Consider the following 18,274-nt stretch of genomic DNA (forward strand, 5'->3'; position numbering starts at 1 on the left):
ACCAGCCCCTCCTCGCCCTGTGGAGCTGATGACAGGGCCAGCCTGTAATGCGCCCTCCTCCCTGCTGGCTGCCTCATGACTTGTGAAAAGATGCCAGCCCTCAGTTTTGGGGCCTTTAAATGAGCCACAAAAGCAGAACCACCCCTTTCCTTAAGCACAGGAGATGGTCAAGGGCGGTTGCTTGGACGTAATGTGAAGCCACCAAAGGCTGGCCCTGCCCCATCTCCGAGCCTCCCTGCCACCCCCACCCAGTCACACCCCAGGAGGCACCACTTGGGTGCTACAGGGGGGCCGTTGGGGCCTTCCTACTGGGCAGACACGCCCTCAAGCCTCAGTTCTGCCACTGCTCTGCGACGTGGTGTCGCCTCTCAGTGTTCCCATCTGTGAAATGGGACTCAGAAAACCTTTCTTGGGAAGTTGATGAGGGAGATGCATGGAGAATGCCAGGCTCAAAGTACGTGCCCCTCCCCCCACCCCCCCCCCCCCCCAGTAGAAAACCCTCTGTTTTCCCTCCTGGTGCCCAGCCTTTTAAGGAGAAGGGAGGACCAGTCCAACCAGATAAGCATTAAGATACTGGGAGATACACACGTCGGGAGACACAGGCTCTGGTCCTCGGTGAGAGCTCCCTGATCGTTCGCTCCTAAATCAAGACAGGAGGCAGTGGCGAAAAATAACAATTATAGCTAATGCTTAGTTCTTCCACAAATATTTCATTCCGTGCATAGTTATTAGGGGTCCACTGCACTGGGCACTGTTCCAGGTGCTGGGGGTACGGCATGGAGGTTGCACGGAAGCCAGGGCAGAAGACAATACATAAATAAATATATAATATAATGTCACACGGTATGCTAAGGGCCAGGAAGAAAACTCAGGTGTGGGGGAGGGCAGGGGTGCATATAGAGTGAGGAGGAGGGGGCGGGGCAGGATATCTTAGAGAAGGCGGTCAGGGAGTCGGCATTTGACCAGAGACCTTAATAAAGAAGGGGTGAGGCTCTAGGGGAACCTCGGTCTGGGCAGAGGAAATGGCCTAGGTCTAGGCCTCCTGGTGACACAGCCATAGAGGTCTCTTACAAAAGGCAGTCCAGTGGGGCTGTGGGGGAAGGAGAGAGGGAGGGAGGGGTCTGGGAGGAGGGAGGGGAACAGGAGAGGGGGAAGGAGGGGAGAAAGCGGAGGGAGAGAGGAGAGGAGGAGGGAAGAGGGTTGTAAGTTCCATCTGCATTAACTCGGTTCTCCTGCCAGCCCTCTGGGGACCTGGGACCGTCCTTATGCTACAATTACAGATGAGGAAACAAAAGCACTGAGAAGCGGAGTCACTTGCTGGTAAATGGGGAGCTGGGATCTGGACCTGCTCAGCTTAGCTGTCCTCGCCCGAGAAACCCAGCCAGGATGCTCCAGGACGGACCTCCAGGCTCCAGGAGGCCACCCCTGGCCTCCATCTGTTTGTGTTCTAGAAACGGGCTATTCTGGGTCAGCTCGGAGACCCGGGAGGAGCTGGACGCTGTGGGCTCCCCACGGGCTCCATTTAGGCTTTGACAGCAGGATTCAGCTAGAAAATCAGAACGCAGGACAGAAAAGAACTTGAAAGCCCTCCTGGCCCAGAATGTTGGGTAGGCCTTGCAGTCGTGTTGCCTGCCCTTACCCCTTGCATCTGCCTTGGCGAACTCCTCTTCATCCCTCACCGTCCAGTTGGGCTGGCCCCTCCTCTGCAAAGGCTTTCCTGATTCTGCTGACCAGATGGCTCCTTGTACGTACACTCTTCCAGCTTTCAGATCCCTGGGTTTCAATTCTTCTTGTAGGCTTCTGGCTCCCCGGCTCAGTCCAGCCTAGGGTGTGGCCGGGGCAGAGAGAGTGAACGGGGCAGATATAGGATCATCCCCATGCCAGCCTGCTGGCCTCACCCTCCCCAGCAGGGAAGGCAATGAACAAGCTGACCACCAGGTGCCCAGCGTCAGGCTCCCCCTCCTCCGGCCCCTGCTTGGTGACGTCCCTGCTCGGAGCCAGGACTTGGGGCCAGCTGCCATCAGCGACTACTTAGTTCCCTTTCGCTACACAGAGCGACAGGTCACGTCTGGAGCCAGGGGGTTCCCGCTGCCGCTGGAGCCGGGCCTCACAAGGGGGCTGGTGCACTGGGCTGTGTCCGGAGCCCTAGCTCCCGGGTCTAGACCCACTGGCCCCACTGCCCCGCCCAGCTCCACCCAGGGCCTCTGGGACATCTCCATGTGTCTGTGTCGATTTCCCACCACACAGTTCCACATCTCCATCCTCAAACCCTCTCCTCCCGGGCCTCCTCCCGGCTCCCTGAACAATCCGCAAGTCTCAGAGTCCTCCTGGACTGTCTCTTGTCCCTTCCTCTGTGTCTGATTGTCCAGCAGCACCCAGGGCCCTACACGTATCCTGAGTGCATCTGTCCTTCTTCGTCCCCTCTGTCTCCCTGCATCCACTCTGGCCCTCCTTGGGCCACTTTGCTCGCAGCAGCCTTTCATGTCACTGTCCCGCTTCAGCCCGCTGTGGCTCCCACGCTCCCCTGGCCACAAGGCCCTCCATGAAGTGGCCTCTGTAGCCTTTCTCTTGCCTCGGACTCTTCCCCTGACTGTCCACCCAGACCCAGACACGCTGGCCGTTGCTCTGCCCCTTCAGCTTGCCACGATCACTCCCGCCTCAGGGTCTTTTCAGTAGCTTTGCCCCCTGCTAGTTGCTTTCCCCCCACTAACATGCCGGTCAGGTCCCTGCTCAGAGGTCACCCCCTCAGAGGTGTCTCCCCGACCACCTGGCTGCATGCCTTGCAGCGCTCTGTCCTGCTCTGTCACGTGGCCTTGCTTAGCTCTCTGATGAGCACTCCTCTCTGACACTGTATGTATCTCCCCCGGCTGCAAGAGCAGGGACGAGGCCACCCCAGCCCCCGACATAGAGCCGGGCACGCAATCGGCACCCCAGAACTGTGGGCGGACTGAGTCAAAGAACCAGATGGAGTTCGAGTGCCCTCTGTCGCCACTCTAGGAGTGCCCAAATGCTGGCACTTTTTGACCTGGACATTTCACATCTGGGGTTTTACCCTAGGGAGGTCGTGAGACAGACGTGCACAGAGCATGTTCTAGATACTCCTCCCAGTGTTGTCTGTCACATCCTGAATGACCGGCGACAACCTAGGTGTCCATCAGGAGGGCAGTGGCTCAAAGCAGGCAAATGGGGTCCAAACAGGAGGAGACGGATCCGTTTGCATTGTTGTGTCCCCACGGGAAGGACATGGAGCCCCGTGCCCGTAACACGTTTGCTGTAAAGGAATCCCTGAGCTCAGAGCTCTGGTTACACCAAAACATATCTGATTCATCAAAACAGAGAAATGGATTGGAAAGGTGGGAGCCGCCCGTCTAACCCAACTCTGATCCTGACCCATGAGAAAGCACGTGCCAGGGAGGGAAGTGCCTGCCGCTGCCTGGGGAGGGCCCGGCCTCCCTGTAATTAAGGCAGCGGGAGGTTGGAAGCCTGGATCATCGCTGGCAGCCAAGGTTGGAACGGAGGGGGCAAGGGTGACCCGGAGGCTGGGCCGTGACCACGTCAGCAGCCACTAGCTGGGCGACACAAGGCGGCTGCGAGGGGCCCGGGGGGTTACCTTCCTCCCTGCCACCCCTGGCCCGGCCCCTCCCGCCAGCCTCCCAGCTTGTCTCCCTGTCCCCCGGCTCCTTCCTCTTGATGTCCCCTCTGCCTCAGCACCAGTGCCGTGTCTCCAACAAGCTGGTCATCAAGGCACATCTTCTCACGTTCTCACAGTGCTGTGGGGCAGAAAGCCTTCCCTTCCCCCCTTCCCCCCTTCCTTCCTTCCTTCCTTCCTTCCTTCCTTCCTTCCTACCTTTCTTTCGTGTATGAGAACGTTCTCCTGCTCTAAGTGCAGAGCATTATGAAGACTGGGAAGGGGCAGCTGGCGGGACTACCCAGCATTCCTTGGAAAGGAGGCCGCTCTCTAGAATGCCTTCTGAGGCTGCCCGATGCCAGCTGAACGGAGCCGACGCTCCGAGGCTGTCATGACCTGTTCTCACTCCAGCCCCCACCAGCCCATCTCCCCGACATTCTCCCAGACTCGTCATTCCCATCGCATGCTGCCTTCCTGCCTCCATCCCCTCTGCCTGGGATGCCCTCACCTTCCCCTGCTCAGCCCCTCTGTCCAGTTCACATGCCTCCTCACCCAGGCAGCCTTCCCTGATTGGGCCAAAATGGCACACTTCTCCCACAAGCCTATGGCCTTGGTCTGTATTCTGGGTCTAACGCAGATCGAATGAATTACTCCCCCGGCCCCCCAGCACCAAGGCTGTAACCTCTCTGGGGTCCAGGCCTGCCCTGGAGGCCACCCACAGCCTTGGACAAGTCACTTGCCCCGTCTGAGCTGCACCGTCCTGTAAAACAGGACAGCCAGAGTTTCTGCCAAAGGGTCACAGAGCGGTGTGTGAGACGATGCAGGTAAATGCCCAGAAGAGAGCTCCGCTCAGGTGGCTGCTCCGAGTGGGGTGCCCGGCGTTCCAGCTGGTCCTGCTGTGACAGGGGCCAGGGAGGCCTTTCTATAGGACAGCCTGGGATGTGTCACTCCCATGGACCATCCTCAGGGGCAGGCCTGAGAGCGTCCTTGTGAGGCCCTGCCTGACCCTCTCCCGACTCCCCCTGTCTGCCCTACCTCTCCTTCGGCCACTGCTGAAGTTCAACCACCCGGAACGCATGCGGGGGCACTAAACACCCCGCCCTTGAACCTCGGCTCAAGGTTTCTGCACAGGCTGCTCCCTCCACCTGGCATATGTTTCCCTCGTTCCCGCCTTCACCTGACCGATTCCTATCATCCTCAGACGCCCATTCCTCCGGGAAGCCTGCCCTGACTACCTCCCACAGGCAGGTGAGGCACCCCCATTGCATGTTTCTGCGGCACTTCCCCCACCACCGCTTTGCAATGCCCCGCTGACCCGTGAGCTCCGTGAGGTGAGGCCCTGCGCCTTGTTCCCCGCTGGAAACCCGGCTCCAGGCACGGTGTCTGGCGTGGAGTAGATGCTCAGGAAAAAGTTAATGACTAACTGAATGGATGGATGAGTCAATTCTGCACCCCCCACACTGCAGGAAATGTCTGTGGAACAGATTTGAGTGGGAGGTTCCAGCAGGGCCTGGGAGAAGCCCCTGGGGTTTGGGCGCTGTGCGGTGAACACAGGAGACCCACCATCCATCCCCGCCCACGGGTGGGTCAGCCTGCCCCCACCCCCCCGGCCCCGCCACAGACCCTGGCCCCCACCCCCCCCACCCCCTCCGAGCCAGCTTCCAGATGCTAAGCCCCAGCTCAGCCTTACCTCTTAGCTTTTCCGTCTGCACAGCCGGGCCAGATCCCCGCAGCCAGCGTCGCCGGCAGCCAGGCCAATCTTCCCGGCGTCTTCCTATTTTAGACATCTCGCTGCCTCGGTCCCTTCTAATGTTTCCAGCCCGGCTGCGGGGGGAGGAAAAAGAGGTTACTGCTACTTTAAATGTACTGTATGAAGGCGAGGGCTGGAGAGGGGCCTGCTTGCAGGAATACCCAGTCATCTAGTTGGAAAAACCGCCAGATGGAATACAAAAGGAGAAACCCAGACGCTCATGGAGACAGCCTTGGTTCATAAATCAGGTGGGGCCAGGGGCTGGGGGCCCATTCGCCATGGAGCCCGATTCCCTCCTGGACCAAGACGACTCCTACGGTAAGAAGGCTCTGGCCCCTGCAAAGTGGCAGAGTTGGGGATTCAACAGAGCTGCTCGGCACTTTTCTCTGCTTGCTGCAGGAATCCGAGTTGATGGGGGGAGGCTGTCGGGTGGCTGGGCACTGTCTGCTCTTGGGGCCTGGGGGTGGGCACGGGTGCCCGGGGTTCGGGGGGCACAGGGCTGGAGGGTTCCCCGGGGCGGAGCCACGGGCAGCCCCTCAGATCTGGACATTAGCAGGGTCAGGGGAGGGAGAGGGACTTTGGGCTGCTTCTGTTGTGCTCTTGGCTCAGAAGGAAAGGAAGGAAGTTTGCAGCCCCCCTGCCTGTCTGCCTCGCTCCTGTCCCCAAGCCTGCCGGGTGCTGTGGGGAATTTAATTAGTGAGATCCTGCAGATAAATATAGATGGACCAGGCATCAGGAACGCACCCTGTAATTAAAGCCAGGCTGAAAGCGCGCCCCGCTTTACAGGGCCCCAGGGGCCACCACCAGGGAGCTGCCTTTGCCCCTGCTGCAGCCTCCGGGTGCCCGGAAACCCTGGGCAGATTGTTGAGGGGCATTTGCCAGAGACGGGGGGCCCTTGCCGAGAGCCTAGGAGGACTTGTAGGAATGGCTTGGCCGGGACAGGTTCTGCAGGCTTGGAGCCCCGGTGCGGGGGGGGGGGGGGGCACAGGCAACTGAATCCCCTATTGCTCAGCCCGGCCAGGCTGCTGTACCCTTGCCTGGCATGCCAGTGTGCTTTGGCTGTCTCTGGGCAACGTGCACATGAGGAAGGCAGGAGGGCAGGGGTGCCTGAGGGACCGTGGCAGGGTGTGGGGCGGGGGGGGGGGCGGCACAGCAGGTTTTAGGGTTCAGCTGGGAGAGGCCCTGTGGGCCTAGAGGGGGTGCAGTGGAGAAGTGGCCTCACCCCAGCTTGGATCAGCCTCTTAGGGTCCCGGGTCCCCCCGGGACCACAGTTCCTGCTGAGAAAACCGAGTTCTCCCTCTGGACCCCACTCCCACCCCCACCCCCACCCCAGCTAGGCCTGGCCTCCAACACACACTCAAGGCCAAATTTCCTTCTTCCTGCAGGAGCTCAGCTCTTTCCAGGGAGAGGGGCCCTTGGCCATGTTCGGAGCTGCAATCCTCCGGGGAGCTTGGCAAGGCCCAGCCCCCTGGCACATTTGGGCAGTCAGGTGGCCAGTGGACGCATGCTGGGTGACCCCAGTGTGCCAAGCTCCGTGTCAGGCTCAGGGGTTCGGAAATGAAGGGCTCAGGCTTAAGGAATAGTTTGTGCTTCGTGAACGGAGGGAGGAAAGAGGTGGGGGAGGGAGGGAGGGAGGGAAGCAGAGAGGCCTCTGTCCTGGATGAGCTCCCAGCCTCGAATGGGAGACAGACGAATGATATGAGGCTGGGTTCAGTGATGAGCGCCCCAGGGAAGGTTGGGGGGCAGGCAGTCTGAGACACGTGACAGGCCTACCGGCCCCCAGAGGTGCTCACCTGAAGCTCGGGTACAGCGATGCCTGGATGTTACTCCACGGAGGGCACAGACCTTTCTCTGGGGGATCAACCCATGGCCAAGCAAGGCTCCAAATGCCCCAGGACTCCATCTCCCTACCTGGAACTCTTGGCCCCGACGTGCTGTTTTCCTGGGTTTGCAGCAGCAGCCTCCGGGCAGGGCAAGGCTGGTACCCTGGGAACGGAGACTGCTCGCCCCCTGCTTGAAGGTCCCCGTGCATAGTCAGCACGTGGTGTTCACCTGTTGTGGGAGCCTGTGGCCTTCTGAAGCTGGTCAGGCAGTAGGGCACCTAGGAGCCGAGAAGAAGAGGAAAGGGACAGAGGGAGCCTTAGGAAGGGGTCAGGCAGGGACGGAGCAGAGCCCAGGCTCTCCTCGGGGGTGGCCCCAGGTCCAGCCCAGAGGGGTCTGGCTCCAGCATGCCTGGGAGGGCCAGAGCTGAAGGGCTCTCCTGCCGGAGACCTGGTCCCGCCAGACCAGGCCGGCAAAGGAAAAACTGTGGCCTCAGAGTCACTTCCTCTCTGAGCCCTGCTTCTATGCCCATTCATTTAACAGAAGCCACTTTCAGGTCCTGTACTAAGTTTGGGGGTTGGAAAGATAAGTCATACCTTGTCTCTGCCTTCGTGACGTTTCCAGGCTAGTCTGGGAGAGAGGAAAGTACTCTGATGGGGGAGGCCAGGGCACTGTGGAACCCCTAACCCTACACAAGGAGTCGAGGGAGGCTTCCTGGAGAAGATAACTCCTCCACCGAAGAAGTTGATGACTCTCTCCTTCGTGAAATCTTTCTTCACCTGGCTCCTGGGATAGACCACTCTCCTGATTTTCTCCCTCCTATTTCTCAGTCTCTTCTTCTGGCTCCTTTTCTTGGACGCTTCCTTATTGCTGCTGCCCACATGGTCCCTTGACCAAGGTCTTCTGCTTCTGCCTCCCTGCGAGGTCTGACTCTTTCTCCCTCACTCACTCACTCTTGGACTGATCTGAACTTCCTCGCACTCACCAATTAGTTAGCAGCCCCAGGGCCTTTGCACATGCTGTTTCCTTTGCCTGGAACACTCTTCCTGTCATTCTTCACTAAGCTAACTCCTCCTCCTGCTCCTGTTCCCAGACTCAACTGAAAAGTCACCTCCCCAGAGATGCTTTCCCTAGACCATGTTCCCCCAACCCATCCAATGACCTCTCACTCTTAGTTTCTCTTTTCCTTTATAGGGCCTGTTTCTATTTGTACTGTACATTATTATGTGTGCATGTGTGTGTGCTTAAACTCTACGTGTCCCCCGGTCCCTAAGTTCTCAGCTGTTATCCCCAGAGCATAGCTCTCTGTCTGTTGTGTAGAAAGCATCCAGCCAGTACTTGTTGAATGAGTGAGTGAACAAATTCAGTCGGCCCAGGCCAAGAGGTGAGGAAAGGCATTCCAGGCAGATGGACAGCAGGTGCAAAGGCATGGAGGCTGGAGAAACTTCTGAGGTTTCTGCCACATTTCCAGTGAGGGTGGTGCTTTGGGTCAAGGTTGACAAGCTGAGCTCCTTGGAGGACTCAGGAACTTCAGTGGGTTGGAAGGGGAGCAGCTGGAAGGGGAGCTGTGGGCCCCCCTCCATGCTTCAAGCCAAGCAAGAGTCTCTTCCACCTGGTGGATATCCCAAGCTTTGATTCCATTCACCCGGTGCTCAAGGGCTAAAAGGAGTTTGGCCTTATCCCCTACCACTGACATGAATGTTCTGGAGTCTGGGGCCATATTGAGGGTGTCTTAGCAGACAGGGCTGAGCAGCGCCCTAGCGGGTGGTCCTGAGGTGAGAGACCCTTCGAGCAAGGCCAGTAGGGGCTGACAGCGAGAGGAGTGGCAAACACAAGAACAGGGGTTTCTTTACACAACAAGCAGAGGCAGGAAGGCAAGAAGCCCTTTGTGGATGGGCCTCAGTTTTCCCCGTGTGTAAACCAGGGCAAGGGTCCGACAAGATCTGACTGACCCTCTCTGGCGTGGGCCCCTCGGCTACACGAAAAGTGCAGCTCAAACACTTCCTTCCCATCTTTCCAACGGCCGGGGAAGAAAACAGGAGGGAGGCCTGACCGTGGGCAGAGCAGGAAGCAAGCCACAGAATGTAGAACATTCTTTCTTCGGATTCTCACAGAGTCCTGCCACTGCCCCGCTTTGCAGATGTGTAGATGTGGCCTTCCTGCCACGCACTGACGCACACCTTGGTCCTTCCCCAACACGGGCATGTTTTTATCGGCTGCTCACTAGCCTGACTCCCATTTAAGACCATGAGACCCTTGAGGGCAAGGGCTGTGTCTTTGCTTCGCTACTGCATCCACTGTATGAATGAATGAGTGAATGAATGAGTGAACAAGCGAAGAAGTGAATGAGTGAGTGGTGTCAGCTGCATCCTGCCCCTGACAGGCTCTGTGCCCCTCCTCCCCTTCTCTGGGCTGGTTTCCTTAGCTCATTCGCACTCCGCCGCCCCTGGATGTTCCAGCTCTGACCCTCTGAGATTCTAGATCCGACTCGGCCCTTGGCACCCTCTTCCCTCCCTGTGGCCTGAGCCTCATCCTGGCTCCCTTTGTCATCAGGTGGCCTGGACCAGGTCCCTGCTCCTTGCTCAGCCTCAACTTCTTTGCCTGACAAATGGGCAGACTGGCCTGTGCCCTGCTTGCCTCCTTGGCTGTCTCAGGGCTCCAGTGGAGTGACAAGGTCAAACTTATGAGACTGGACGCCTGTTGGGGGGGGGGGTCCGTGATTCATAGAGGGAGGTGGGCTCAGACGGACGGCTGGGATCAGTGCTCCCAGAAGGGGCTGGTTGCTTTGGAAATCCTGGGGCTCAGGATTCCAGCAAGGCAGCTCAGAAGCTTCAGTTTCTTCCTGATGATAACCAGGAAGGACACCTGCCCCAGTTGGGGGGGGGGGGCGGAGGGGGGCGGATGGGGACGATTTTACAAACTTCCTAGTGTTGCAGGCATGAAAACCCATGCTGTTGTGTGCGTGTTTTGTCCAGGTGGCCCTTTATGCACTTTGTCTGCTTGAGTCCTCACAACAAACCTGCTGGGTTGCTGTTAGCTCCATTCTCAGATGAGGAAACTGAGGCCGGGGGAAGTAAAGAGATGGCCAAGATCATACAGGGAGGTCAGTGATTTGAACCCAGGCTGCTCCAGAGCCTGGAGCACTCTGAGAGCCAGGTCACTGAGCTGGAGCTGCCACCCGGGAGGCCCATCCGTTTCCCTGGGGGAAAATCCTGCCTCCTCGGGATGGGGTTGTTGAAACGGCTCTGGGGACCAGCCTGATGGGCCAGAAGCCACAGCCAGAGGCGATGTCAGCTCAGCTGGGAACAGGGAGCAGCAGCAGCAGCTGTGATCAAACAGGGTCAGTCTAAAGAGAGGGCTATTTGGGGCTAGAAGCTGTCAGGGGTCTGACGTCACCACTCCCCGGCCCTTCCTGTGAGCGGAGGACCCGAGGTGTCATCCAATGGGTTTGCCTCAGCTGGTGACAAATAGACAATCACCATAAAATAACGGCTCTGTGCCCGGCCGTGTGCCTCACATTCATCACCTCGCTTCCCCTATCCACCACCCTGGGAGGTCGGTGTTACCATTCTTGTGTTAGAGACGAGCAAACGAGTTCAGAGAGGCTGAGTGACTCACCCAGGGTCACACAGCTAGTGAATGGCAGAGCTGAGAGTCAGGTGGCGGGCACTTGCTCTGAACCAGTGCCACCAGGCCCTTCTCTGAGGCCGTGTCTATGCGGGTGGATCGCGGGGGGAAGGGTACCTCTCAGGCCTGGCCTACCTCTCGAGGACAAGAGCCTGGGGCCTCCCCCTGGCTCGGCCACTCAGCTACCTCGACAGGTCTTGGGCAAAGACCTGGGCCGTCAGCAAGCTGCAGTTTCCCTGTCTGTGAAACTGAAGTAATGATACCAGCCTAGCCTCCCTGGGGGTGGGGAAAGGATGCCAAACCCCGGTTCCTTCCATCTTGTTCTGGGTTTCTGCCCTGGGCTTGCTGGCAACTGAAGGAGCAGGAGAAGCCGCACTCCCACCTGAGGCCTTTTCACAGGGGAAGGAGGGAGGCCAGAGAGGCAGAGTGGGGACGCCATTTAATGAGCACCTACTATGTGCCAGCTGTGTGCTGTTTTCCCCATGGAGCCACTGGCTCCTCACAGAGGAAGGAACAGCCCCACTGCTCAGATGAGACAGTGGAGGCTTAGCAGGGCCCAAAGCCACCAGCGCCAGCGGGGGCACTCATAATTCAAACCCAGGACTCCAAGACTGTTGTACTTTTTAAAAAAGCTTTTGTTTTTATTTTTGAGAGAGAGAGAGAGAGAGAGAGAGAGCACAAGCAGGAGAGGGGCAGGGAGCGAGGTTGGACAGAGCATCCGAAGCGGGCTCTGCGCTGACAGCCGAGAGCCCGATGCGGGGCTCAAACTCACCAACTGTGGGATCCTGACCTGAGCCGAAGTCGGATGGGTGCTCAACGACTGAGCCACCCAGATGCCCCCAAGACTACTGTGCTTTTGTCCACCACTCTGGGCTGCTCCCCGAATACTCTGGCCCCCAATCCAAAACCCCTCTGGGTCCCAGGGAAGCCTCATTCCGGCTGGCCAGTCATGCCTGGGCCTCTGACCTTCCCCAGCTGGGCAGGTGGACAAGGGGTGGAGTGCACACACACACACACACACAAACGCCTTCTTGCCCCATGGGACGCTGGGAAGAGGCTAAATCAGGAAGAATGGTCAATAAAGAAGAACAATGAGGATGGACGGGAGGGGCTTAAATCATTTATGTACCCATGCCCGAGCGGCCCTACAAGAAGGCCAGGGAGTGGGGCCCAGGGAGGGGGATGCGGAGGGCAGCCCCTGTGTCTGGATCTGGGCCAGGCAGGGCCAGGAGAAAACTCAGGAGAAAGGAGCTGGCGTCCCCCGGGGAGAGAGGCTCCTGGTGGGAGAAGGTGGGGGGAGCTCATTTGGGAGCTCTTATTGTTTAGAAAGCAAAGACACTCTCCCCTGTCCTCCCCTCCCACTCGTGGTGGGCCCCCTCCTGAGCTGCGCTGTGCTGAGTGCACAGACCCAGGCTTCCATCCCGGGCCGCTTGGCTCTCTGGGCCTTGACCTCCTCAGTGGGCTGGGGACAGTAGGAGTTTTGTGAGGACCACGCCAATACATCATTCCTTCTTAAGTTGTCCTGGATGGCCACTGCCTCGGGCTGGCCCAGCCTAGGACTGCTATGGCGTTTCCTTCTGCCGGCTGGATGTGCCCTGGGTGGCCGACACCACCCCAGGCCTCCTGAAGCCAGGGCTGTGTCCCTCCCAGCCGGGATTCCTCCCCGGAGGTCACTTCCAGAAGCCCAGGGAGGCTGGAGCAAGCAGAAAATGGCCCCAGCTGTGAGGAGGCCAAGGGAGAGGGCCTTTGGGGGGCCTCCTGCCCATCCTCCATTCCACGATGGGAAGATGGGGGCCGGAGAGAGAAAGAGCCAGAACTCCTCGAGGTCCATTCTACCTCCTGCGTGGTCCTGAGACCTGCCTTAGCTCTAGCTCCCAGCCCCCACCTGAGGCCAGGCCCCACCTTGGACTCTTAGAAGGGCTGCCTCACCCCCTCCGGGCTCTCCCCAACTCAACCGGTGTCCCAGACTCATCTTCCTCTGTGTAGCCAAGGGGACCACTCACCGGCATCTTAAAGTCCCCCAGGGCACCCACTACAACAGATAAAGTGTAAACTCGTTCACATGGCCTCCAGGCAGTGCCGGCCTGAGCCCAGGATGGTGTGACTGCCCTCGTCTCCAGCCACGCCCCATCGGCATGAATTAATCCCTGCCCTGAATGTGCTGTCTTTCTCTTCCTCCCTCACTTCGCACTTGCTGTGCTGCCTGCCTGGACCACCCTTCCATCACACCTCTCCCTACTACTTCTGCCCCAGCCTGGCCACTCCTGCTCATCCTGGGTGTCAGCTCTGATGTCACCTCCTCCAGGAAGCCTTCCCCGACTACCTCGTTTGAGCCCATGGGCACCCTGGGCCTCCTGCTGTCCCGCCACACACAGATGAGTATAGTCCATTGGCTTCCCTGCCTGTCTCCACCTCTGGGCTGTGAGCTGTTCCACCAGCCAGACCGGAAACTTGGAGGCTGAAGGGGGTGGGGTGAAGAAAGAGGTCAGGACGACTTGGCCTCTGGCCTGTGTGGCAGGAATGTTGGTGTGGGGGCATGTGGGCGGAAGAGCAGATTCTGGGGAGTAGGGGGATTGATGTCCTGGGCTTGCTGTGTCTGTAAAGCCTACGGGCCATCGGTGAGTTTTCTACAGAAGTCTCTATGACGGTCCTTCCAGACCTGACCTCTGGAGAGGCCCCAGCTCCAGGGTGGAGGACAGAAGCATCTAGGGTCTTCCCAGCTATGTAAGGACCACTCCTTTCCCTAGGTTTTGTGGAACCTTCACTCAACTGCCCAGCCAAGTCCTGCCACCTCCCCCAGGAAGGCAGCCCTGATCAGCCTGGCTTTGGCTGCTCTATTTTCTCCTCGACTGTATCCTCTTGGCCCTTACCACGTCATCTAGTCTTAAGGCATCTCATGAGCTATGCCTTGGAAGTCTTCAAGGTGGGGCCACATCCCTCTGTCTCTTGAAGCCTCCACATTGTCCTGTACAGGGATCCCCCCCGCCAACACAGACACACATGGGAAAAAGCCATGTGGCCCGGGAGCCCCGCCCCTCCCTGGATAGAGCTGGTTCCCAGCAGTCTCAGCCAGCGGGATTCTAGGGAAAACCAAACAGAAGCCTTGAGAGGCTTTGGGTCAGGCTGACTCAGGCGAGCAGAGGGGAGAGGCAGGCGAAGGGAGGGGTTCATTTCTGTCCAATCCAGAAGCATGTGCCGGATGGCTGGATCCTCATAACCCCCGGCCAGAGGCACTCTAGCCAGTGACCTACATCCTGGCGTGCCTGCGTGTGTGTGTGTGTGTGTGTGTGTGTGTGTGTGTGTATGTGTGTGTGTATGTGCACATGAATGCATGTTGAGGGCATGAGCCTGCGTGAGTAGGACGGTGTACATGTGAGTGGGTCTCCATCTTGGCTGGCCGTGTCTGCAAAAGCCCATGAGTGAACTTGTGAGCCTGTGGGAGGGTCCCACATGCCCCCCCCCCCCCGCCCCGTAGAGTTTCCACCCACTCTGCACCAGAACCAGCGGGTCTGGGCTTCAGAAAAGCCAGCTGAAGGCTGCACAGTTCCTGAAATGGCAGCTGGGGTGCCTTTCTGCCAGCCCCCACCCCCACCTCTGCCCTGGACTCTCTCTCCCTTGACCCAAATCTCAGATAAACAGCCTCACTTGCTTTGGCTAATGATGGGGTAGAAGGCGGCTGCTAGGAGCAGCGGCAGTGGAGGGAGGGGAACCGCTGTGTGAGGCTGAACCACGAGGTAGACAGAGAGGTCAGGAGGGAGGGTGCGTGGCTGCGCTCTGGCCTCCCAAAGCTGAAGAGGGGGGTTGCATTCAGGGCCTCCCTAAGGGGCCCTCTGGGGGGCTGCTTTCCCTCCAGGTATCTTCCCAGAGTTGGGGATGGGGACGGATAGGGAGGTGAGGCCCATCCTTGACCCAGTGGCCATGCCAACTCCATGGCCCGGAAGCCAGGGTGCACGGGAGTGTGCCTACTCAGACAGCCTTGAACTTTGCCTTTCGCCAGCTCTGTGGAGGGTGAGTAGGGTAGCTGTGTGCTCTCATCTGGGGTTCTTCCCCCAGACTGAGCCTCGGATAGCATGGAGGGGATGGACAGGCCCCCCCCCAATCTCTCTCTCTTGCTCTGTTTCTCTCTGTCTCATTCTATCTCTCACTGTCTCTTTCCATCTCTCTGTCTCTCACTGTCCCTCTGTCTCTTTCTGTCTCTCTGCCCCCGATAGTGATTCTAAGGGGCAGCCACTGGAATTGGAGGAAGAGGGTGATGGAGCCTGGGGGGCCCATGTTTGATCTATCTATCCATGTATCTATGTATCTGTGTATCTATGTATCTATCTATCCTTGAAGTTGAAATACAATGTTATATCAGTTTCAGGTACGCATGATAGTGATTCTTGACAATCACATACATTACGAAATGTACTTTTGTGAGCGTGCTTACCATCTGTCACCAAACAAAATAATTACAACATTATTGACTCTATTCCCCACGCTATGCTTTTCATCCCTGTGACTTAGGTGTTTTATAACCGGAGGTCTGCCCCTCCGAATCCCCTCTACCTATCTGGCCCATCCCTGCCCCCCCCGCCAACCATCGGTTTTTCCTCTGTGTTGAAGAGTCTGTTTCTGTGCTTTTCCTCCCCCGAATCCCTAAGACCCCCAATCTACACCTCTGTGCAACAGAGTGTCCCCTCCCCTGAGCCAGGTCAGCTAAGTCCGGGTGGCTGCCCACCTGTGGGAGGTCACAGTCCCAGCAGGAGCCGCCGAGCCTGGGGAGGGACCGAGAAGCTGAGAGGGGAGCCAAGAAGGCCGGTTGGGCTCCCGGCCACTCACCCAGGCCTGCTCAGCTGGTCCCCAGTGCTGAGGCTCCAGAGGTCTCCGTTCCCCAAAGTCCCTGCAAGCTCAGCTTCTAGGGAGAAGAAGGAGGGCAGGAGTAGGTGGCTGTCCATCTGAAATTGGCCAGGAAGGGCAGCGCATCTTGACGAGATAAGCCAGCCAGCCAGGGAACAAAGACAGGGGCGGGACACCGCACAGCACATGGAACTCTCTCTGGAAAACCCATTTTACAAAGGAGGCAGCTGGGGCACAGAGACGTTTGGCGATTAACCTACTAGGAAGTGGCCAAGTCAGGATTCGAACCTTGGCCCGCTAACTCCAAAGCCCGCATGGGTCCCACCGTGCGCCAACACACAGTGCCCCGTACGCCCAGCGTCCCGGGCAGAAGCAGGAGGGGCTGTCGCCACCTGCCTGTCCCACCCGTTTCGTAGATGTGCCGGCTGAGACTTGGGAGGGCCAAAGCCGTCAGGTGAAGGGAGGAATCAGGGCACCATGCAGTCAGAGCCGGCTTCGGGGAGAGGCAGCTGGCGCGGGCAGCAGGGGAGAGCCCCCACAGGTAGAGGGGGTGGAGAGAAATGAGACTTAGGTAAGTGGAGGGCAGCAGGGAGCGCACCTCAGCAGGAGAAACAGCAGAAGCAAAGGGACTGAGGTGGGAATGAGCTTCTAGAGGGTTTGGCCGGAAGCCTGGGAGTGACTGCTGGGAAGGCTGGGGGGCGGGCGGGGGAGGGGGATGAGTGAAGACGTGGCGGGGGGAGCTTTACCCTCAGGTCGGACCTTCAGCCTTGGCACTATTGACATTTAGGGCCAGACAACTCTGTCCAGCCGGCTGTCCTGCCCCTCCCCCAGCCCAAGTGGTGACAATCAAAAATGTCTCCGGCCATTGAAAAATGTTCCCTGCGAGATAAAATCGCCCCTGGTTAAGGATGACGTCCCGCAGTAAGCAGGAGCCCTGGAAGGGATTTGAGCAGGGGAGGGGCAGGGTCCAAAATGTAGCCAGCAATCGCCTGCACTCCTGCCCCTAGTCCCTGCCCCTCAGTGCCCACCTCGTCCTGCAGCCGCCCCAGGCTAAGTGAGTGTGGATGCCCACTGGATGCCAACGCAGATGCCCAGCTGAGTGGTGGGACAAAAGGGCTTGTGTTTGGGGATGGAACCTCCCCCTCCCCCACCGCAGCATGGGGGGTGGGAAGGCAGTGATCCGAGAGCCAAGAGGGGCTGCAAGGCTGGGGCAGGGGCTGTCAGAGCCCAGAGTTGGATAGAAAGGACTAGAAGGGGGTGGGGAAGCTAACCTTCTGCTTGAGTTCCTGTTCACAAACAGAGGGCCTAAAATCAAAGCATCCCAGCCAATCTGCATGGACTTTCCAACTCATTCTGACCCCATGGTCCTGGGGGTGAAGGGGTCAAGGGCTGCATTCCAAGCTGGGGGCCAGGCCAAGGTGGGACAGCCGGCCGCCCAAAGCCCCTATTCTCTTCTGTGCGCAGGATATGTCTCAGAGCGAAACAGGACCACATGGAGGATGTTGAGGGAAGGTAAGGGCAGGGGAGGGGGTGGTGACAAGGGGAAGGAAAGCCCCACTTTCACAATCTCCCCCCTCCCCCCTGCCCCAAACGAGTGTGCAGCCAGATGAGCTTCTGAAATGTGCACTGATCTCCCCATCGCTCCTGGCTCCCCACGACCCTCAGGACCAGCCCACAGCCCTGGGACAGCCTTTCGAGGGTGCTTGTCTCACTCCACCTGCCACACGCCCCCACCCCGCAAGTCCACACTTCAGCCACGCCCGGGGACTGACAGCCTCTCCAGGCCTCTCTTCTGAGCCTGGGGCGCCCACATCCTCCCACCTGCAGTGTCCCCGAACTGGGCTAACTCCCACACGTGCGTCGGTGCCCTTTGGTGACCCATGCCTCCAGGAGGCGGTCCCAGCTCCTGCGATTGCCAGTGCTGATTGCTCCAGGACGCAGCTGTCTTTGTGTGTGAAGCCTCCGTCCTGGGCCCGCACCCCCTGCAGCCGTAGGCCCGGAAAAAGAAAGCTGAGCATTTTAGAAGGAAGGAGAGAGAGGGAGGGATGAAAAACATGTTTTTAGAGAAGGGAGAAGACAAGAGAGAGACAACACATAGGCAGCAGTGGGAGGGGACTAGCCTCTCCTCACGGTCACCAGTGAGTGTGCCCGGCAGGCTGACCCCACGGGCCTGTGTGGACAGGCGGATATCATTTCTCTGTGCTCACGCTCCCGGACAGCTCATCGCTCCAGAGGCAGGGCCTTGGGCACAACCTGGCCTTGCTGCCATGCCCCTCCTGAGTTTGGCCCTGGGTGCCCCTATCAAGGCAGGACAGGTGTTCAGGGGGACGGGGACACCCAGGGAGGGACTTAGCTGACCACCTGCACTGCGGGTATTGTCAGCCATCAGTGGAGCTCAGATTCTGTAGTCCTAAGAACCTCAAGAGTCAACAGACTCTGGCCAGGCCAGGGGTTTTCCAACTGTTGGAAGAATCCGGGGGGGTCCCAATAAGATGCCAAAATAAGAGAGACCCCCCCTCTTCCCCGAACTCAGCTCCGCTCAGAGCAGCCGGCTTTCATCTGACCTGAATACCGGGCTTGCGTAAAATTTTTCATTTGAAACGAGGGTT

The 18,274-nt window shown here is 58.7% G+C and overlaps 2 protein-coding genes across 5 annotated transcripts in view; one reads left to right on the plus strand and one right to left on the minus strand.

The window, feature by feature from the left end:
• Positions 1 to 690: 690 nt before the first annotated feature.
• Positions 691 to 5,547, minus strand: LOC122474683. 4 transcript variants are annotated; one of them, XM_043565718.1, is made up of 4 exons: positions 5,319 to 5,547; positions 4,944 to 5,101; positions 1,640 to 1,823; positions 691 to 1,121 (listed from the first exon to the last, which is right to left on the minus strand). In XM_043565718.1, exons 1-4 carry the CDS (start codon positions 5,545 to 5,547, stop codon positions 994 to 996), a joined length of 699 nt encoding a protein of 232 aa, XP_043421653.1. In that variant the 3' UTR covers positions 691 to 993. The 4 variants fall into 4 exon arrangements, with proteins under 4 accessions (XP_043421653.1, XP_043421654.1, XP_043421652.1 ...); XM_043565719.1 differs by having other exon boundaries at positions 691 to 1,268; XM_043565717.1 differs by having other exon boundaries at positions 691 to 1,546.
• A 48-nt stretch (positions 5,548 to 5,595) lies between these two features.
• LOC122474681 (DAB2 interacting protein) overlaps positions 5,596 to 18,274 on the plus strand; it is a 188,312-nt gene continuing 175,633 nt past the window's right edge. The window contains exon 1 of the mRNA XM_043565706.1: positions 5,596 to 5,696. Within this exon, the coding sequence (XP_043421641.1) occupies positions 5,657 to 5,696 (40 nt within the window). The 5' untranslated portion in view covers positions 5,596 to 5,656. The remainder of the gene's footprint in view (positions 5,697 to 18,274) is intronic.

Source organism: Prionailurus bengalensis, chromosome D4 (assembly GCF_016509475.1).
Source record: "Prionailurus bengalensis isolate Pbe53 chromosome D4, Fcat_Pben_1.1_paternal_pri, whole genome shotgun sequence".
NCBI classification, from domain to species: domain Eukaryota; kingdom Metazoa; phylum Chordata; class Mammalia; order Carnivora; family Felidae; genus Prionailurus; species Prionailurus bengalensis.

Coding starts and splice junctions, on each gene's coding strand:
- LOC122474683 (XM_043565716.1), bottom strand. CDS start 5,547: ATGACTGGGTATTCCTGCAAGCAGGCCCCTCTCCAGCCCTCGCCTTCA. Junction 5,102..5,318: donor GCAGACGGAAAAGCTAAGAG/GTAAGGCTGAGC, acceptor TCTGTTCCACAG/ACATTTCCTGCAGTGTGGGG. Junction 1,824..4,943: donor TCACCTCACGGAGCTCACGG/GTCAGCGGGGCA, acceptor GCCACACCCTAG/GCTGGACTGAGCCGGGGAGC.